Genomic DNA, 20,331 nt, shown 5'->3' on the forward strand with positions numbered 1-20,331 from the left:
TTTGGATATCTTCTTATGATTTTCTTCCTGCAAGTAGAGACCCATAGTTGTGTCTTAGAAGGCTGCTGGCAAGTTCTTAAGACCCCAGAAGCTACAGATTTCACTAGAATGCATATTATGACTTTAGTGGATTACATTATGCCAATTGACTGACTTGTCTTGTGAGACTATGGTCCTAAGCCTTCAAACCCAGAAGACCAATGTTGGAAGGTGTTTGGCTACGTCTGAAGAGTATCTATACTTGTGTCTTCAATGAATATATGTGCTACAGGTATTTTTTATTCCACAATTTTGGTTCAAACACAAAAACCACTGTGAAAATGTTTTCAGTCATAGTCTTGGCTCACTGGTAAATTAACTAGTGAGTTAAAGAAGAAATACACCTACTGAAGAAATTGCTAACCTTATGGAAAATAATACCTGAGACTTTCTAGAGAAATAAGCTAAGTTCTAGATGAAAATAAAGCAACAGTAACCCGAAGTCATCATTTAATGCTATATAAATTTTTACTTTTGTTATTTTTCCAGTGTAAAATAAAGAGCTTGAGCAAGTTGATGATTGAAGTCTCTCTCAGGCCAAATAATCATGGGCTACCTGTTTTTATAAGTGATTTCATTTCACAGGAAGAATTTAGAGTTGTGTGACCAAAGCAGTATAGCAAACAGGCTTCAGTGTAGGTTCTTAAGTCAAATACTAGGTTTGGAATCTCTGTTCTGCCATTCACTGACTATATGGTATTGAGCCAAATACATAAACTCTTTGTGATTCATGTATTTAAAACGATAGTAATTTTAGTAATAGCTATCCCATCTGATTGTTTTGATATTTTTCTTAGATACTTCATGTAAATTATATGGCACAGAATCATACTGTGGAAGATGATGTTATAAAAACATAGTGTGTTCTCAATAAACATCAGTTATCATCATTATCTTCTTCACTCTCATCATCAGATGTTTTATTGCTCAATAGAGAAAGAAGTCTTTCTATAAGTTAGCCTCCTACTAGAAATTGAAAACATTTTCAGAAAGTAATTTTCAAATTGATTTTCCAGTAGCTCTAAGAGCTTTGAAGAAAAGACTCCCAAGCTAATGGCCCCAGAAACAGTGCCGAAAGGGATTTACTGTGGAACTGTCCCCTTTGAATTGGGGCAGTAAAGGGGAAGGTAGCCACTCTCTACTTGTCTTTCCGTAACCATCCCCTCGGTCCTTACTTCATCTATTCTCTTACATTGTGATTGTAGGATTTGTGAGAACACAAAATATGCTCCCGATAACAAAAAGTTGAGTGAAGCCACAAATAGCACATTACTTGAGATTAGATTGCATAGGCTCTTGCCACTGAAATATTACATAGAGACCTTTAGCTCAGTAGTTCTTCAATGGCCTCTTAAAAAGGGAAACGATCATTTTTTTCAGGTCATGGTGACTCAGACATCATTGACAGAATAGTAAGTGGAAAAGGCCAGGAGAGTTACAAGCTTCATGTAAATGTTAAGTTTAATTATAAGGTATTATAAGGTTAGGTTGATCTGCTGAAAACCATGAATGGATTACGAACATGAACCATAGCCATTTTTCTTTTTTGAGAGAGAGAAATAGTACATTGAGCAAAAGAGAAAAATATCATCATAGAACTAAAATTAGTAAGAGATGCTTCTGATGGTTTTTGCGTGGAGACCCTGGGGAAATCATAACTAGCAGAGAATGCTAGTATTTCACTTACCTCTGTGGTACTTCTGGTAAGCTTTTTATTTGTCTTGGTTCCAATAATCCCCACGGTGAGAATTTGGGGACCCTCATAAGTTTCAGGATGGCTCCAGTTGCCCAGAATCTTCAAAGGGATGAGGATATTCATGCTCCCTCTGTAAAACACAAGATTTTCCAGCAGTCGTTAAGAGTGCTAGCCTAAAGGTCAGCAGTTTGAATCCACCAGCCACTCCTTGGAAACCCTATGGGGCAATTCTACCCTGTCCTATGGGGTTGCTATGAGTCCGAATAGACTCAACAACAATGGGTTTGGGCTTTGGTTCTTTAAAGTTGGCCAAGTAGAGGAGGGGAGGAACATCACACTATGGCAGGTATGGTCTTGTTCTAATGCACAGAGATTCTTTCTTATAGACTAGGTATTCCAGGGTCTTCCATGAGTGAAAGAGGACAGACTGGAAGTAGTCTGTAACCAGTGAATGCTGCAGGGCATGCGTCAGTCTTAGCAGTATTGAGATTGCTCTTTCACATAGCACAACTCACTGACAAGCTCTGCAGTTGAAGGAACATCCTTATTTATCTGCTTCTCTATAAACAGTGTCCAGTCTAGTCAACACCTCAGTTGATTCTGTTCTCCATGGATCAAGGAGAAAACTGCAAGGTCTGAGTCAGATGGAAAAGAATAGCTTCATTCATTACCTTGTTCTACACTACTTCTTGGTGGAAAGCTGTAAATGCACAAAGATTGGGGCACTGGTAAAACTAGTACAGTAGTTCCATATCAGTTCAGTATATATTACCCATCTTCCATAGAATGTTCTCAAATGGGAGAGAAAGCGTCAATGAGCACTAAGCCTAGCATTTAAATTTGATTCAATTTTTTTTTCCCCTGTAGGTGTGATGTTCTAAAACTGATGGCTTTTATTTCTGATATGATATTTACATCCTACTGAATGTTTAAAAACATATTACGTGATGCCCAACCAGATCTTTAGGTTATTTGGTTGCATTTAAGATTATATGAACATTTACTAATTTGCTATGAATTATATGTTCTTTTTCTTCTAAATACAATACAAAATAACCTTTATATTTATAAGTGATATACTGTAACACTTAAAAAACTTGCAAAAATCTTAAAAGTCTCATTAATGCAATAAAGTTTAGCTCAATAATTAAAATGACCCTTTTGTGTCTTTAATAATTCTATAAATCTAAGACCATTAACATTTATTACATTATTTGCTGAATGATTATCATGTATTTCTTGGAAAAAAATTATCATGTATTTCCGTTCTTTTTTAACACTGACAGGAGCAGTTGGCTACTTTTTCAGAGTGATTTTTTTTTTTTCCCCACATAGAAACATAGATTGTGTCACTGCAGAAAAGGCATTGCATAGGAAATGGCAGGAAAAGAACAAAAAAGAACAGAGATGTGGGTGGTGAGGTGTTAGTGCTGGGTGGTGGGACAGGCTCGTTCACTCTCTCAGTCACAATTTCCCACCTTCCAAATTATTTGTGCCTATCATTCAAATCTTTGATTTAGCAAAACTTCAATTTCTACTTGTGATGAGTCTCTGAAGTCTTTTTGGGATAACTATATGCCAGCATGTCATGGGTTGAATTATGTCCCCCAAAATATGTGTCAATTTGGTTAGGCCATGATTCCCAGTATTGTGTGATTGATGTAATTTTCCTATATGTTGTAAATCCTAATCTCTGCCTGTGGTTAAAAACTGGATTATGTTGAAGAGGATTAGGTGGGATGTAACATCTTTACTTAGGTCATATCCCTCATCCAATGTAAAGAGAGTTTCCCTGGGGTGTAGCCTATACCACCTTTTATCTTTCAAAAGGAAGGGAAGAAGCAGAGAGTGGGGAACCTCATATCACTAAGAAAGCAGTGCCGGAAGCACAGCACATCATTTGAACCCGGGGTTCCTGTGAGGAGAAGCTCCTAGTCCAGGTCAAGATTGATGATAAGGACATTCCTCCAGAGCTGACAGAGAGAGAAACCCTTCCCCTGAAGCTGACACAGTGAATTTGGACTTCTAGCCTACTAGACTGTGAGAAAATAAATTTCTCTTTGTTAAAGCCATCCACTTGTGGTATTTCTGTTATAGCAGCACTATATAACCAAGACACAACATATAAGAAGCTCCTTCTCCACCGGAAAAAAAAAAAAAAAACCTGTTGCTGTTGAGCCAATTGCAACTCATAGTGACCCTATAGGACACAGTAGAAATGCCCCATAGAGTTTCCAAGGAGCACCTAGGGGTTTTGAATTGCCAACATTTTGGTTAGCAGCCACAGCTCTTAACCATTATGCCACCAGGGTTTCCCTACCTAAAATATAGTCTCTGAATGTGACCTTGTGTAGAGTGAGCCTGTTGTATGGGTGTATGGAGAGAAGAAATTTCACATCATTTCATTTCACTTTATTCACAGCATTCATAAAACACATTGGATTCATTTTTCAAATCATTTATTAACAGGATAACTTGAACCAATACCAGAATCAAAATGAAAAAGACACCCAGAATATACTCCTAAGAGTAAAAAACAACAACAAAACTCTTGTTTTTGCTCATGATAACATGCAATTTTTTTATCACCTCCTCAAAATATTTTAAATTGGATGTGACTTGTATACTTGTGTGTCTTATATACTGGCAAATGTATTAGTTGAAACAGTGAATGTTAGATCATTCAATGCATTCTACTGTCAGATTGGCCACACAAACAGAATATTTTCCATGAGACAGAGGGGTCACTGTACCCTGAGTCACCATTGGCACTGGATGTCAGTCATTCAAGTGAACTGATATGAATGAATTATTACTTGAATTAATTATTACTACTGGAACTGGGTTTACCTCAGTAGTAGAAGAAAATACTAGGAATGATATTCAAGTTTGAATCACACTGCTTCTACCCCATTCACCCTAGATGATTAGAATTCATAGATAATAAACCACTAAGCCTTGATGAACACTTCTATATACTTCTACTTGCTAGAGATAAGAACTACAGTCCTGGTCAAGCAGCTTTGAAAGTTTGACTTTTAGAATCTAGACTGCACCTGTTCTGCGCTCAGGTTAGCACTGGTCGCGAGCAGCCTTGGGTACTTGGCTAATGTGCAAGGAAGGAATTGAAGCCGAGTGGGATGGGTTTCAGAAGGAATACACTTGAATACACTCTAAGGTAACACCAAGACACTTCCAGGACACTTCAACCAACCTATACCACCAACCAGTTGGTGTTGAGTTGCTTCTGACTCATGGCAACCTTATGTGACAGAGTAGAACTGTGCTCCATAGGGTTTTTGAAGGCTGATTTTTCAGAAGTAGATTGCCAGGTTTCTTTCAAGTGCCTCTGGGTGGACTGAAGCTGTCAACCTTTCCATTAGCAGCCAAGTACTTAACTATTTGTGCAACCCAGTGACTCCTCAACCTACCTAAAACCAAAAACAAAACTTATTGCAGTAGAGTCAATTTCAACTCATAGCGACCCTATAGGACAGAGTAGAACCTGCCCCACAGGGTTTCCAAGGAGCAGCTGGTGGATTCGAACTGCCAACATTTTGGTTAGGAGCCAAGCAGTTAACCACTGCACCATTAGTACTCCAACTTAAAAATGAAATTAACCCCTAAGAATTCAGTATACTTAAGCCCTTCCTTATATTTTCTATGACTACTCTGTACTTAAAATCAGTCTGTTCTGATTAAAATATAGGACTCTAGGTTTGGGAATAGAAGAGAAAGCTTACAGTGCATTCATCATCATCATGATCACCACACTCTATTACAGCAAACACTTACATAGTATTGACCCTCTGCCTGGTGCTGCACTAGGCATTTTACATCCCAACTAATTCTCCCTATAATTTCATGGTTGGGTATTATTCTCATTCATATTTTACAAATGAGTAAACTGAGACACAGGGCAGTTATGTGACTTACCCAAGATCACACACTTTAGTGAGTGGTGAGATGCGATTCATGTCCAGGAAACCTGGTTCCAGAATAGACTCTAACTACACTCTGCTACCTCTCACAGAGAGATGTATCAGAGCTGGAAAGAATCTTATTCTGTCAATTTTCTTATTTTACAGGTAAAACCACACTAGGCCTAAAGCTGTGAAGTGGGTGACCCAACATTGTACAGAAAATGAGAAATAGGTCATCCTGAAGTCTAGCCCAGAGCCCTTTCTCTTGTGCTGTGCTGATCCTTAAATCTTGGTCACTCATACGCACCTACAGTCAGTGCACAAACCCATAACAATAATCAATGACCCTCATATAAGAAGCAGAGATACCCACCCTTGCCATATACTGTGGGATAAGTACCACTTACCAAACCAAACCCTTTGCCATCAAGTTGATTGTGACTCATAACGACCCTTAGGACACACAAAAAAAGATGGCTAGAAGCCATCCATTTCCTTAGGTTAAGGCTGACCAATATTCATTGATTCAAAACATATTCATTAGTACTTAATGTACATCAAATACTGTACCAGGTACTAGGGGTACAAATTAAAAAAAAAAGCAGCAGCTTCTCCTGCCATAGACCTTTGTTCTAATAGAGACAGTCAATAAATAAGTAAATAAAACCAAATGATGATATCCTGTGTAAAGTACAGAGAAGAAAATAAATAGGAATCTGTAATAAAATTAAAAAAAGGAAAACAGAAAGGGGCACATCTGAAAAGCTGGAATTGAAAAGTGACTTCTGAATCAATGGTATACCCAGTATAAGAGAGTACATTAAATATAATCACATAAATTGAATTATAGTTCTAAAGTCCATGAGTTTTGGCATGGTTAGTGTATTTATTTTTCCCTTAAATTTCCAAAAATCACTTATGATATGTTTTTAGAATGTAGAATTGTGGACTGGATGAACCTATATGATTTTTAGAGGCAACTTGTTTATGCCAGCAGTGAGCAAACTCTGGTGATGAGATCTATGGACAGAACTGTCCATAATGAGGTCTATGCTTTCCTTTGTATACCACATGTTGGAATTGAATGGAAGCATAAACAGCCCTTGTTATATGAAAATATGAAATGATGTACCCAGCATTTAAAAGGCTGGCTAAATGCCTTTTCAGCCAAATTTCTCTATGGTAATTTAAAAGAAAGAAAAAAATGTCATATTGCTGCTCTATAAGGAAATGAACGATAGTTTTCTAGTTTAGTCTAAACATGTCTTTTTTTTTTAACCCATTTGAAGTTATAATTTCTTTTATCAATGGAAAAGTTGCTAGACAAAATAATGACAGTAATTCTTCAAAGAATACTATGCTATGAATTAAAGTGTCTGACAAAATAAGATTAGAATGTTTTCATAGCATTTTTTATGTTTAATAGGAAACATATTTTTCTCCTAAAAAGAATCTAATATTAAAATATTGTCCATTTGGCACACTTTTAAGATAGAAAGCACTTGAATGAATTGCTTTTTGGCAACTTTGAACCTGGTTATCATTTGTGACTATCTTTCTAACACGGTAAAAATATCAAGAGTGATCCATTTAATGCCTGGTGATTCTCTTGTACTGTGTTCTATTTTTATCTAGACGGTGTCAGTCTCTGTGTCTGTCCTTACCCTGAGCTGCATAGCCTTGGATCGATGGTATGCCATCTGTCACCCTTTGATGTTTAAGAGCACAGCCAAGAGGGCCAGGAACAGCATTGTCATCATCTGGGTCGTCTCCTGCATTATAATGATTCCTCAGGCCATCGTCATGGAGTGCAGCACCATGCTCCCCGGCTTAGCCAATAAAACCACTCTCTTTACAGTGTGTGATGAGCGCTGGGGCGGTAAGTATATTATGGCCCATAAGCTAACATTTATATAACAGCTACACACTGAAACTTGGATTAACATAGCCATTGTGAAGTTGGGCTTCTATGTTCTATTGGCCTTTGCTAATATAGTTTTGCAAAAATGTATAAACCGAGTTGAAACTCCAGACAATGTCAAGGACTAACTCCACCTATCTGTCCTGGTGGTGTAGTGGTTAAGAGCTACAGCTGCTAACCAAAAGGTCGGAAGTTGGAACCCACCAGGTGCTCCTTGGAAACCCTGTGGAGTAGTTCTACTCTGTGCTATAGGGTCACTGTAAGTTGAAATCGACTCGACAACAACAGATTTTTTTTTTACTCTGTCCTTTGGAAATGCTGTGCACTATTTCCTAGTTTTAATATTTTTCGGATAGGGACTGAAAGGAGCTTACTCCACAATTCAGATTTGGTTCCTAGTTTTTCTTAAATTCTTTAAATAAAAAGCATTCAGTTATACAAATCCAAATATGCATTATAGAATAAGTAGCATTTCACAAGCTGGTTTAATTTGTGCTACCTCAAGTGTCAGGTTCCCTTGTTGTTGTGTGCCTGCTCCTAGTGATCCTATAGGACAGAGTAGAACTGCCCCATCGGGCTTCCTAGGCTGAAATCTTTACGGAAGCAGATCGCAAATTCTTTTCTCCCACAGAAACCCTGGTGGGTTCGAACTACCATCAACCTTTTGGTAAGCAGCCAACAATTTAACCATTTATGCCACCAGGACTTCTGTCAGGTTCCCTAATGGGGCACAAATACAATTGGCTTTTTCCTTCTTAAATACCAGATCCTGCTTGGGAGTCTGACTGGATGTGAGTATGTGGATCTATGCTATTCTTGAGTGAAATTATCTAAATTGCTTTCTCCGTTGATGATATATTAAATTGATGAGCTCTACCACTGGGATCATAGCAAAACACACTGTGGGGGCTTGTATGTTGCTGTGATGCTGGGAGCTATGCCACTGGTATTCAAATGCCAACAGAGCTACCCATGGTGGACAGATTTCAACTAAGCATCCAGGCTAACACAGGCTAGAAAGAAGGACCAGGTGGTCTACTTCTGAAAAGAATTTGCCAGTGAAAACCTTATGAATAGCAGCAGAACATTCCCTGATATAGTTCTGGAAGATGAGCCCCTCAGGTTGGAGGCACTCAAAAGATGACTGGGGAAGAGCTGTCTCCTCAAAGTAGAGTCAACCTTAATGATGTGGGTGGAATCAAGCTTTTGGGACCTTCATTTGCTGAAGTGGTACGACTCAAAATGAGAAGAAACAGCTGCAAACATCTATTAATAATCAGAACCTGGAAAGTACAAAGTTTGAACCTAGGAAAATCGGATATCATCAGAAATGAAACGGAACACATAAACATCGATATCCTAGGCATTAGTAAGCTGAAATGGACTGGTATTGGCCATTTTGAATCGGATAGTCGTATGGTCTACTATGCTGGGAATGACAACTTGAAGAGGAATGGAATTTCATTCATCATCATAAAGAACATTTCAAGATCTATCCTGAAGTACAACACTGTGAGTGATAGGATAATATCCATACACCTACAAGGAAGACCAGTTAATATGACTATTATTCGAATTTATGCACCAACCATCAGACATTCAAAGATGAAGAAATTGAATATTTTTTTACCAACTTCTGCAGTCTGAAATTGAAAGAACATGCAATCAGGATACATCAATAATTACTGGTGATTGAAATGTGAAAGCTGGAAACAAAGAAGAATGACTGGTAGTTGGAAAATATGGCCTTGGTGATAGAAGCGATGCTAGATGATAGAATTTTTCAAGACCAACAACTTCATTGCAAATACCTTTTTCATCAACATAAACGGTGACTATGCACATGGACCTCAACAGATGGAATACATAGGAATCAAATCGACTATATCTGTGGAAAGAAATGATGGAATACTCAATGGCATCAGTCAGAACAAGGCCAGGGACCAACTGTGGAACAGACCATCAATTGCTTGTATGCAAATTCAAGTTAAAACTGAAGAAAATGAGAACAAGTCCACCAGAGCTAAAGTATGGCTTTGAGCATATCCCACCTGAACTTAGAGACCATCTCAACAGACTTGACTCGTTGAACACTAATGACCAAAGACAAGAGGAGTTGTAGAATGACATCAAGGACATCATACATGAAGAAAGAAAGAGTCATTAAAAAGACAGGAAAGAACGAAAAGGCCTAAATGGATGTCAGAAGAGACTCTGAAACTTGCTTGAACATCCAGTAGCTAAAGCTAAAGGAAGAAATGATGAGATAAAAGAGCTGAACAGAAGATTTCAAAGGTTGGCTCAAGAAGACAAAGTATTATAATGACATGTGCAAAGACCTAGAGATAGAAAACCAAAAGAGAAGAACACTCTTGGCATTTCTCAAGCTGAAACAACTGAAGGAAAAATTCAACCCTCAAGTTGCAATGGTGAAGAATTCTGTGGGGAAAATATAAAATGACACAGGAAGCATCAAAAGAAGATGGAAGGAATGCAGACAGTCACTATACCAAAAAAACTGGTTGATGTTCAACCATTTTAGGAGGTAGCATATGATCAGGAACCTATGGTATTGAAGGAAGAAGTCCAAGCTGCGCTGAAGGCATTAGTGAGAAAACAAGGCTCCAGGAGAGTTGATGGAATACCAATTGAGATGTTTTAACAAACAGACGCAGCATTGGAAGTGCTCACTTATCTATGCCAAGAAGTTTGGAAGACAGCTACCTGGCCAACTGACTGGAAGAAATCCAAGAAAGGTGATCCAACCAAATGTGGAAATTATTGAACAATATCATTATTATCACATGCAAGTAAAATTTTACTGAAGATCATACATAAGAGGCTGCAGCAGTATATCCACAGGGAACTGCCAAAAATTCCAGGCCAATTCAGAAGAGGACGTGGAGCCAGAGGTATCACTGTTGATATCAGATGAGTCCTGGCTGAAAACAGAGAATAAGAGAAAGATGTTTACCTGTGTTTTATTGACTCTGCAAAGGCACTCCACTGTGTGGATCATAACAAATTATGGATACCATTGCAAAGAATGGGAATTCTGGAACACTTAATTGTGCCCATGAGGAACCTATACATTGATAAAGAGGCAGTCGTTCGAACAGAATGAGGGGATACAGCATGGTTTAAAGTCAGGAAAGGTGAATGTCAGGGTTGTATCTTTTCACCATACTTATTCAATCTGTATGCTGACCAAATAATCTGAGAGCTGGACTATATGAACAAGAACGGGGCATCTGGATTGGAGGAGGGCTCATTAACAACCTGCATTATGTGGATAACACAACCTTGCTTGCTGAAAGTGAAGAGGACTTGAAGCACTTACTGATGAAGATCAAAGACTACAGCCTCAACATAGAGCAAACAAAAATCCTCACAACTGAACCAATAAGCAACGTCATGATAAACGGAGAAAAGATTGAAGTTGTCAAGGATTTCATTTTACTTGGATCCACAATCAACACTCATGGAAGCAGGAGCCAAGAAATCAAAAGATGCATTGCATTGGGCAAATCTTCTGCAAAAGACCTCTTTAAAGTGTTGAAAAGCAAAGGCGTCACCTTAAAGACTAAGAAGACCGAAGAAGAATGGACATCTTTCAATTGTGGTGTTGGCAATGAATATTGAATATACCATGAATTGCCAAGAGAAGGAGCAAATCTGCCTTTGAAGAAGTACAACCAGAGTGCTCCTTAGAAGCAAGGATGATGAGACTATGTGTCACATAATTTGGACATTTTATTAGGAGGGATAAATCCCTGGAGAAGGACATCATGCTTGGTAGAGAGTCCGCAAAAAAGAGGAAGACCCTCAACGAGATGGACTGACACAGTGGCTACAACAATGGGGTCAAGCATAATGGCGATGTTGAGGATGGCGCAGGACCAAGCAGTGTTTTGTTCAGTTGTTTGTAGGGCATCTATGAGTCCAAAGCGACTCAACAGCACCTAACAACAACAACAACCACTGGGATGTCCGTGGGAGGTGCAAAAGGTGAACACACTTGGCTGCTAACCAAAACGTTGAAAGTTTAAGTCCACCCAGAGGCACATCAGAAGAAAGCCTTGGTGATTTACTTTGAAAAGATCAGTCACTAAAACCCCTGTGGACCCCAGTTCTACTCTGACACACATGGGATCACTATGAGTCGGAATTGACTGGTGGGCAACTTCTTGTTTGTCTTGTTTTGTTTTTAACCACTGAGATAATTATTATCTGATTCAAGAATTACTTATTTTATTTATTTATTTCTTTATTGTACTTTAGATGAAGGTTTACAGAACAAACTAGTTTCTCATTAAATAGAACACATATTGTTTTATGACATTGCTTAACAGCCCAATGACATGTCAACACTGTCTCTCTCTATCTTGGGCTCCCTATTGCCAGCTTTCCTGTCCCCTCCTGACTTCTAGTCCTTGCCCCTGGACTGTTGTATCCCTTTAGTCTTGCTTTGTTTTATGACCCTGTCTAATCTTTGGCTGAGGGGTGAACTTTGGGAGTGACTTCATTACTGAGCCAAAAAGGTGTCTGGGGGCCATACTCTTGGGTTTCTCCAGTCTCTGCAAAGCCAGTAAGTCTGGTCTTTTTCTGTGAGTTAGAATTTTGTTCTACATTTTTCTCCTGCTCTGTCTGGGACCCTCTATTGTGATACCTGTCAGAGCAGTCAGTGGTGGTAGCCAGGCACCATCTAGTTGTACTGGACTCAGTCTGGTGGAGGCCGTGGTAGATGTGGTCCATTAGTCCTTGGGACTAATCTTTTCCTTGTAGGTTTAGTTTTGATTTAAGAATTATTTTAGTTATGAATCTTTTCTGGTTGCCCATCCTGATATGTATCCTGTTGAAATTTAAACAAGCAGAAGTTTGGAGGCCTTATGCTCCTTTGGTTCATAACTCTCAGCAGAGTAACTGAGGTTCTCTGTAAGTAATAACTAGTGATGGCCAAGATCTGGGCACAGCAAAGAGTGGGCAGAAAAATTAAATAGCCACCCTGCATTTTTGCATAAAATGTACTAGTTATAAAATTATTTTCACACAAAAATCATAGGAAGTACCATCTGGTCTCCAGAAAAAGAATCTGATCTGTTCTAGGTATCTAACAATGACTTGGATTTAGGGAATTTGAACATTAGGAAAGCATTTACTTTTATTAGAAAGATGATCATTATAAAGATAAATTATAAAAGCAGTGTACTCCATGGACTGATTGTAGATCTGATATTTTCCAACATTTGAATCTTCGAATTAATGGTAATTCCTACACGTTACTTGAACTGGAACATTGAAAAGAGAAAAAGTCGCTATTTTGAAAATTAGGTGCTATATGCTTTTACTACGGCAAATTAAAATTTAAAACACATTGGGATTATTTCATATATTTTCAAAATATCTACAACAGCTGAACATTTATAATTTACTACTACCTCAAGCACTGAATATCTCCTTTTATTGAAATTCCCCTGTCCTTTCTAACATTTTTTTTTAACATTGCGATTCTTTTGTTGTATTTTTTCTTTGGATCATCAGATATTTTACAATTTTCTCCACCAACAGTGCACACCAAAACAAAATTATGGAAAGTTCCAAAATGGTGAAAATATTTAAGTGTCTAAAGTTCCATTTTTTTGATATTCTAACATCTTGAGGACTTAGAATATGCCAGGCATTATGCTGACTTGGAGAGAAATAGACTCTGCCTAAGGCAACAAATTGTGTACAGTGAGGCTGAAAGGTAAATAAACAAATGTTTATAGTGTCATTAGTATTTCAATACACTTAGGTACAAAATGTTAGGAGCACAAATGAGAGAATAAACCAAGTCCTGGCCATTTTAGCAAAAGTTTACAGAGTAGCTGCTAAGATTCCAGCAAAGCATTGAAGAATGAGCAGAAGTTCTCCAGGTAGGTAAAGGGAAAGAGGTGTCCCAGGAAGGGAGAAAACCCACACAATGGCACCACATCTTGAAAAAGAATGGAAAAAAGGTCCAAAGTTGTAGTTGCTGGTATGTACGGTCAGGCAGTTTAAGGAACTGAGTTTAGAAAGGTGGGCTGGGGACAGATGGTGAAGTGTCTCATGCACTTCCTTTATAATGGGTTATACTTGGAAAATAGCCTAAAGGTTTCTTGTTTACACACATTTACTTCTTTTATGAGGAAACTGAGGCCTAAGAAAAACAAAAACTCACTGCCATTGAGTTGATTCCGACTCATAGCAACCCTATAGGATAGAGCAGAACTGTCCCATAGAGTCCAAGGCTGTAAATTTTGACGGGAACAAGCTGTCACATCTTTCTCCCACAAAGCAGTTGGTGGGTTGGAACAACTGATCTTTTGGTTAGCAGCCGAGTGCTTTAAGCACTGTGCCACCAGGAGAGACTAGATTATTTGTTCAGTATTATGAGGCAACAAGTACACTTAAACCCAAAGCTTCTGACTCAAAGAATTGGGATTCCTTAAGTTCATGCCGATGCTGATTAGATAAAATACCCACTTGTTTTTCAATGGGGAGCCCTGGTGGCATGGTGCTTAAGAGCTCTGCTACTAAAGAAAAGGTCAGCAGTTCCAGTCCACCAGCTGCTCCTTGGAAACCCTCTGGGGCAGTTCTACTCTGTCCTATAGGGCATATATGTGTTCGAATTGACTCCATGGCCGTGGTTTTGTTTTTTCAACTAATGACAAAATCAGTAGCATTTTCTTTAAGTATTTTGGCAATTTGTTTCATTTATAAGTTTGTGGGCTGCTTTTATAAACCTTTTTTTTTTTTTTTTTGCATTGCCCTGAATGATTAAGTAGCATTGATACCCATTAATAAAAAGATACCAAAGCTATGGAATCCTGTCAGTTATTCTGATGAAGTGCCATGTGATGAAGTAAATAACCATAAATATATAAACTCATTTTTACCTCTAGTATTTTATTATCCAGGTCTAGCATGGATATGTTCCTAGAGTAAAAAATTACTTTTGAATACCTAAAAATCTAAGCTTATCCTCCAGAAGCCATTTAAAAAATCTATTTGAAAGCGATTTTATAATAGCCCGTAATTACTTTAAATGCTTATGAAGGCTAGAATTAAAGCGATCTTGAATTGAGTTGATCATCCACAAAATAAAACATAATAAAAGCTATAAAATTAACTTTTCAGATGTTAAATGGAATTAATCTCTTAATATTTTCAAGAAGAACATAGAACGACTCAAAGCAGGTTGTTATCATTTTGCTCATTAGATATTTTTAGTTTTCTACAATGATTTTTACATAGTATGAGCCCTATTAATGTAGGTTATTTGTAAGTCCATGTCCAACACAAAATGTTAAAACCTGGGCATATGTATGATAGCCACAAACTAAAAACTGTATGGGAAGTTATATTTTACAGTATCAGCTCTCTAAAATTTAAGCATCTTTAAAGGTCAAACACCTTTTGGCTCAATCTTTAAAATTTTGGTGTAAATTATCTTTTATTTGAGATTAATTCATAACCTATATTTTTCACCGTAATCCTAAATTGAATTAATAATATAGCTACAACATTAAAAAAAATTCTATCATAATTGTTCCATAGTCAGTAAGCAAAGTGGTCAGTTGGTTCAAATCTATCAAATCAGAGAGGCATATACTATCCTTCGCATGGTGCAAAATGACCAGGACCTCTGTTTTACTGAGAGTGTTACCAAAAATATGTAATAGTTTATGGGTAAATTATTTCTGCAACTCATTGTAGTCCTTGTTGCCTATGGCTTCTTCAAAATAAGGATCATAAGCCGTAACTTCTTACAGATACATCAGACACTCAAGAACATATAAAATGCCTTGATATTTCTTTTAAGGATCTTTACAAATATGCCTTTGTATATGTTCATCATTTGGTTTAGTTATATCAATTCAAACTTCTAAAATTTTTTAAATTGCTCAAGAATAATATCCACACTGTTGATTCCTTGGAAACCCTGGTGGCGTACTGGTTAAGAGCTATGTCTCCTAACCAAAAGGTTGGCAGTTCAAATCCACCAGCCACTGCTTGGAATCCCCATGGGGCAGTTCTACTCTGTCCTATGAGGTTGCTATGAATCAGAATGAACTAGATGGCAATGGGTGGTGGTGTAATGAGTGTTGATTGCTTGGTTTATAAGTGCATATTCCACAGGAACACATACATTTTAAGGAAAGAAACTCTCTGCACATTCATTAATCAAAAATATAACTGTCTCACTACTAATTCATCCAACCTGTTCAATGAGCACATACAATTTGTCAAACATTGTGCTGGGCAGTGGGAACTTATGATCCCTCTCCTCTTGGATCTTACTGCCAAAAATGTTCTTTGGTGGTCTGAAAAAAAAAAAATGTAATATAGCCCTTCTTTCCAGTTAAAGTAATTATGGCATCTGGCCTATTCTGTGGTCTCAAAAGTATATAAACATGTGAATTAATAAGAATGTAACAAAAACATTTATTAGTAAGAAGACAATAAAACATATTAAAGACTCAGTTAAACTTTAACGGACCCATAAACTTTGAAAAGACAGGCCAAACTGAATATTTGGAAAAATATTTTTAATTTACTTGTCCATTCAATCCCCAAAAAGTGTAGCATAAAGGTGAAAATTTTTGTGGTATTTTAAATAATTAGATCAAAGTGTTGACTGAATAATGAACCTGAACTCATCTGAGGGAAATTAATTTATGCCTGTTTGTTTAATATATAACATTACTCTCTAATGCCTGATTTCAAAGACTAAAATACATCCACATTTGCTGCTTATTTGTTGGTTTGATATATATATATATATATTTTATATATATATGAAAGACTTTATTTGGATTATGCTTGTTCATCAGTTGAGTAGGGACATAGATACCTAATAGTTGTCAATCTTTAAAATACTGCTTCCTCAATTAGATAATGCTTAAGTGGAACAAATTTCATGTAGCTACAATCCAAAACCAAACCCATTGCCATTAGTCAACTCCAAGTCATAGAGATCCTATAGGCAGGAATACAACTGCTCCATAAGGTTTCCAAGTCTGCAAATCTTTATGAAAGCAGGCTGCCACATCTTTCTCCATTGGAGCAGAGCAGCTAGTGGGTTCGAACTGCTGATCTTTTGGTTAGCATCTAAGTGCTTAAGCACTGTGCCACCAGAGCTACGTTCTAGGTTACATAAAAATGTCTTAAAATATATTGAATATGTTGCCCATCAATTACAAAGAGCCTTCAAAGATAGTTTCATCACTTAAAATTTAAAAATTTGTGGCATAATACCAATTAACTTAGACTGTAACCATGAAATAAGAAATTTAAGTCTATCATGTTTCCTCAACTATCTGTAATAATCTCTTTATTAAAGCAATCTATCCTAGCCTATAAGTATAATTTTGCTTGATTGACTTTTTTCTAAGTGGTTGTTCATTATTATAATATCTATTTACCAGGCAATTACATATTTTTCCAAATATTTATAAATACACCAACCACAGCTTGAGCTTTCGCTCACATCTGTTTAGAACTCCAAACTGTTGTCACATCCACAGCTACAGTTTAAAAAAAAAAAATTGTTACCTATCAAATCTATCTTCCTCCACTCGCTCATTTTAGTTGGGTGCAGATATCAGGGCTTCACAGATATCTAAGCTTCAAAGATCTATTTTTATGTGGGAAGCTCATGTGACATCTCCTTCAAAACAAATAAAACTTCAAAGCCACTCAGGTGCCTGGGAAGTGCTGAGGTCACCTTCCAATTCCTTTGAAATTGGTTCGCCAAATGCTTCTCAGGCTGTAGCACTTCAAAGGGAAAGGCTGGTTTGTTATTCCTCCAGTGTGGCTGCTTGGATTCAATTACTTTTTATGTAACTGGCCTGATTTACACGATAAACTTGAAAGGAATTTAGAGTCTGATGAACTAGGTGAATGCCACCTTAACAAGAGAGAGGTTAGAAATGACACATTAAATTGGTGTCTTAGACCTCCTAGCAGCAAATGTTCCCTGTTGTCCCCACTGAAGATTATAGTGTCTACCCAAGAGAGAAGAGGAAGACAGAATTACAGAAGGGAGAATAAAGTCAGCACACTCTGGCAACAAGACTAGGAAATTAAGACTGTGGAAGATATTAAACTCATGTTGTTGTGTGCCACCGAGTCGATTAAATGCATAGACATGTTTAAAATATATCCATTAAAAATTAAATGTTCAAATTCTCATGGACTCCAGACTTTAAGGAGCCATGGAGGTTGGATGAACCCCTGAAATTATTACCCTGAGATAATCTTTAAACCTTAAACCAAAAATATCCCCTGAAGTCTTCTTAAAACCAAACAATGGTTTAGCTTAACTGGTAAAATATGTCTGCCTGAGCATTATACTCTTTTAAGAGCATTTACATGGGATAAAAGTGACAACAGCAACTCAAAAGATTAGATAGGAATCTTAGGGGGTAGTGAGTTTATATAATGGGGGAGGAACAATTTGTAAAAGAAAAGTGAGGAAGGTTGCACAACTTGAAGAATGTAATCAATCTCACTAAATTGTACATGTAGAAACTGTTGAATTGGTGTATGTTTTGCTGTGCATATTCTCAATAGCAACAAAGAAATAAATAAAATTTAAAAAAAGAATTAAATGAATTTTCAATAAGTATTATCTATTTTTTTTTATTATTTTGGTCATCACCGTAAGTTTTATTGGTTAAGCCTGATTATAAATTGCCTTTACCACAAATTTGATCACATAATTGGGCCTTCATGTTTTTACATGTCCTTCCGGAAGTAATGAAAAGAATAAAATGCATGGGAGTGATAGCATTATCCCTCAAAAATAGTATAGAACCATAACCCTTGCCAGTGATACCAAAGTCAAATAAGGTGTGTGATTTTAAAACTGAAAAAAACCCTTTGGTTATCATTCAGTTGAAATTATATCAGGTTATTGATAGTTATTATTAGACCCAGGTAGATATATTCTGTTCCCTGTTTCACACTGCAGTAAAAGTAGGTGGGCGATGTGCTATATTCAAATTTGAGGATAAGGACAATATTCCTTAAAGTATTTTAAAAACTAATAATAATAGATACATCATAGAAAGGTAAGAAATTAATATTAGATCACAAGGACATTAATTAATTGATAAAATTTACTCTTTAATAAATGCTTACTTATGGTAAGAAAAAAAACTTTTTTTCTTTTTTTATGCTAGATATTACCTGCATTTGTAGGACTGCTGATAAGAAAAGCCATAGCCTTAGAGATAATTATGACTAATAATTGGGGTGGATATTAAAAAAAAAAAAAAAACTACACATTGGATTAAAAAACAACTACAAAAAAGACCTAAGAAATCTCATCTTTTACGGGAATCATAGGAATACACACATATGCACATGTATACATACCAAGCTTAAGGAGGGATTTTGGATACATTCTAGTAAGTCCACAAAAGGAAACATCATCGAACATTTGCTGTATTTATTTTTCCAACATTTTCCGACATTTGCATTTAGAGATATAACTGGGAATAGCTTCTCAATATAGGGACGTTATATTCTAATGAGGAATCAATTGAGTTTACATTCTTTTCCCACTTTAACAAAAGTTTAGTATTTAGGTTTTGATTGAGTCATGTCCGTTCTTGTAAAGGCAAGTATAGGGCAACCCAAATTAATTTTTATTAATTAGCCAGATAAAATAATTGAGACAAAAAGGACCTTTTGATAAATGAATGCTTGACTTTGGAAAGATTGTGGTAACACAAATTAAGAAATGACTAATTGTTATTTCTGATTACATTAAATGAAATCAAGATTTCACATTTAATGTACACTTACATGTACACATATGTATATACGGAAAACTTGGTGGTATAGTGGTTAAGTGCTACAGCTGCTAACCAAAAGGTCGGCAGTTTGAATCCACCAGGGGCTCCTTGGAAACTCTCTAGGGAAGTTCTACTCTGTCCTATAGGGCCACTATGAGTCAAATTGACTTGACGGCAAAGAGTTTTTTTTTTTTTTTTTTTTTGGTATGTATACACATATGCTGAGTAAATGCAAGTAGCTTAATACTGTAAATTATTTTTCCCTTTTGGATATATAACACAAAATCATACTGAAGGTAAATGTGTACTTTCAAGGAAAGACACTAGGAGATGTATATTTAGAAAAAAAAAAATCTGTGCATTATAAGATTGTGTTACTTTGCCTTTCATTCCAGGTGAAATTTACCCCAAGATGTACCACATCTGTTTCTTTCTGGTGACATATATGGCACCACTGTGTCTTATGGTTTTGGCCTATCTGCAAATATTTCGTAAACTGTGGTGCCGACAGGTATGTAATTTCAAATAATGTGCTTGTGTTTGATTTAGTATGTGCTTAAACACAAAGTTTAGAAACCTAACATGCCCAGCAAAGGAATCCATATTATTACAAAATAAATGAGGCACAGTCATGGAAATACGTTTAGACTTTAATTTAGAGCAATATTTATGGAATGTAATTTATAAACTGCCTTAGTGACTTTAAATTTTAAAGCACAATTTAACTCTGTGATTAGTTGACTTCTTTTTTGTCTAGGAAGTAACATGATTGATTTTACTTTTTATGAAAAATAGCAAATAAAAATTCCCTTAAAGCATTCCAAAACTATTAAGTCTAGACCATTTCATTTTTGATGAGATTTATTTAATGCCTTCTTATCATGTGGTCTACATAAAAAAAAAAAAAAAATTTATTCAAGTTTAAAG

At 36.6% G+C, this 20,331-nt stretch overlaps 1 protein-coding gene across 1 annotated transcript in view; it reads left to right on the plus strand.

Annotated features, from left to right (window-relative positions):
- Nucleotides 1-20,331, plus strand: part of HCRTR2 (hypocretin receptor 2) — a 123,787-nt gene that overhangs the window by 74,596 nt on the left and 28,860 nt on the right. Inside the window, exons 3-4 of the mRNA XM_049894593.1 lie at nt 7,294-7,537; nt 19,800-19,915. Coding sequence (XP_049750550.1) covers nt 7,294-7,537; nt 19,800-19,915 — 360 coding nt within the window. The remainder of the gene's footprint in view (nt 1-7,293; nt 7,538-19,799; nt 19,916-20,331) is intronic.

This window comes from Elephas maximus, chromosome 1 (genome assembly GCF_024166365.1).
Source record: "Elephas maximus indicus isolate mEleMax1 chromosome 1, mEleMax1 primary haplotype, whole genome shotgun sequence".
Lineage (NCBI taxonomy): Eukaryota > Metazoa > Chordata > Mammalia > Proboscidea > Elephantidae > Elephas > Elephas maximus.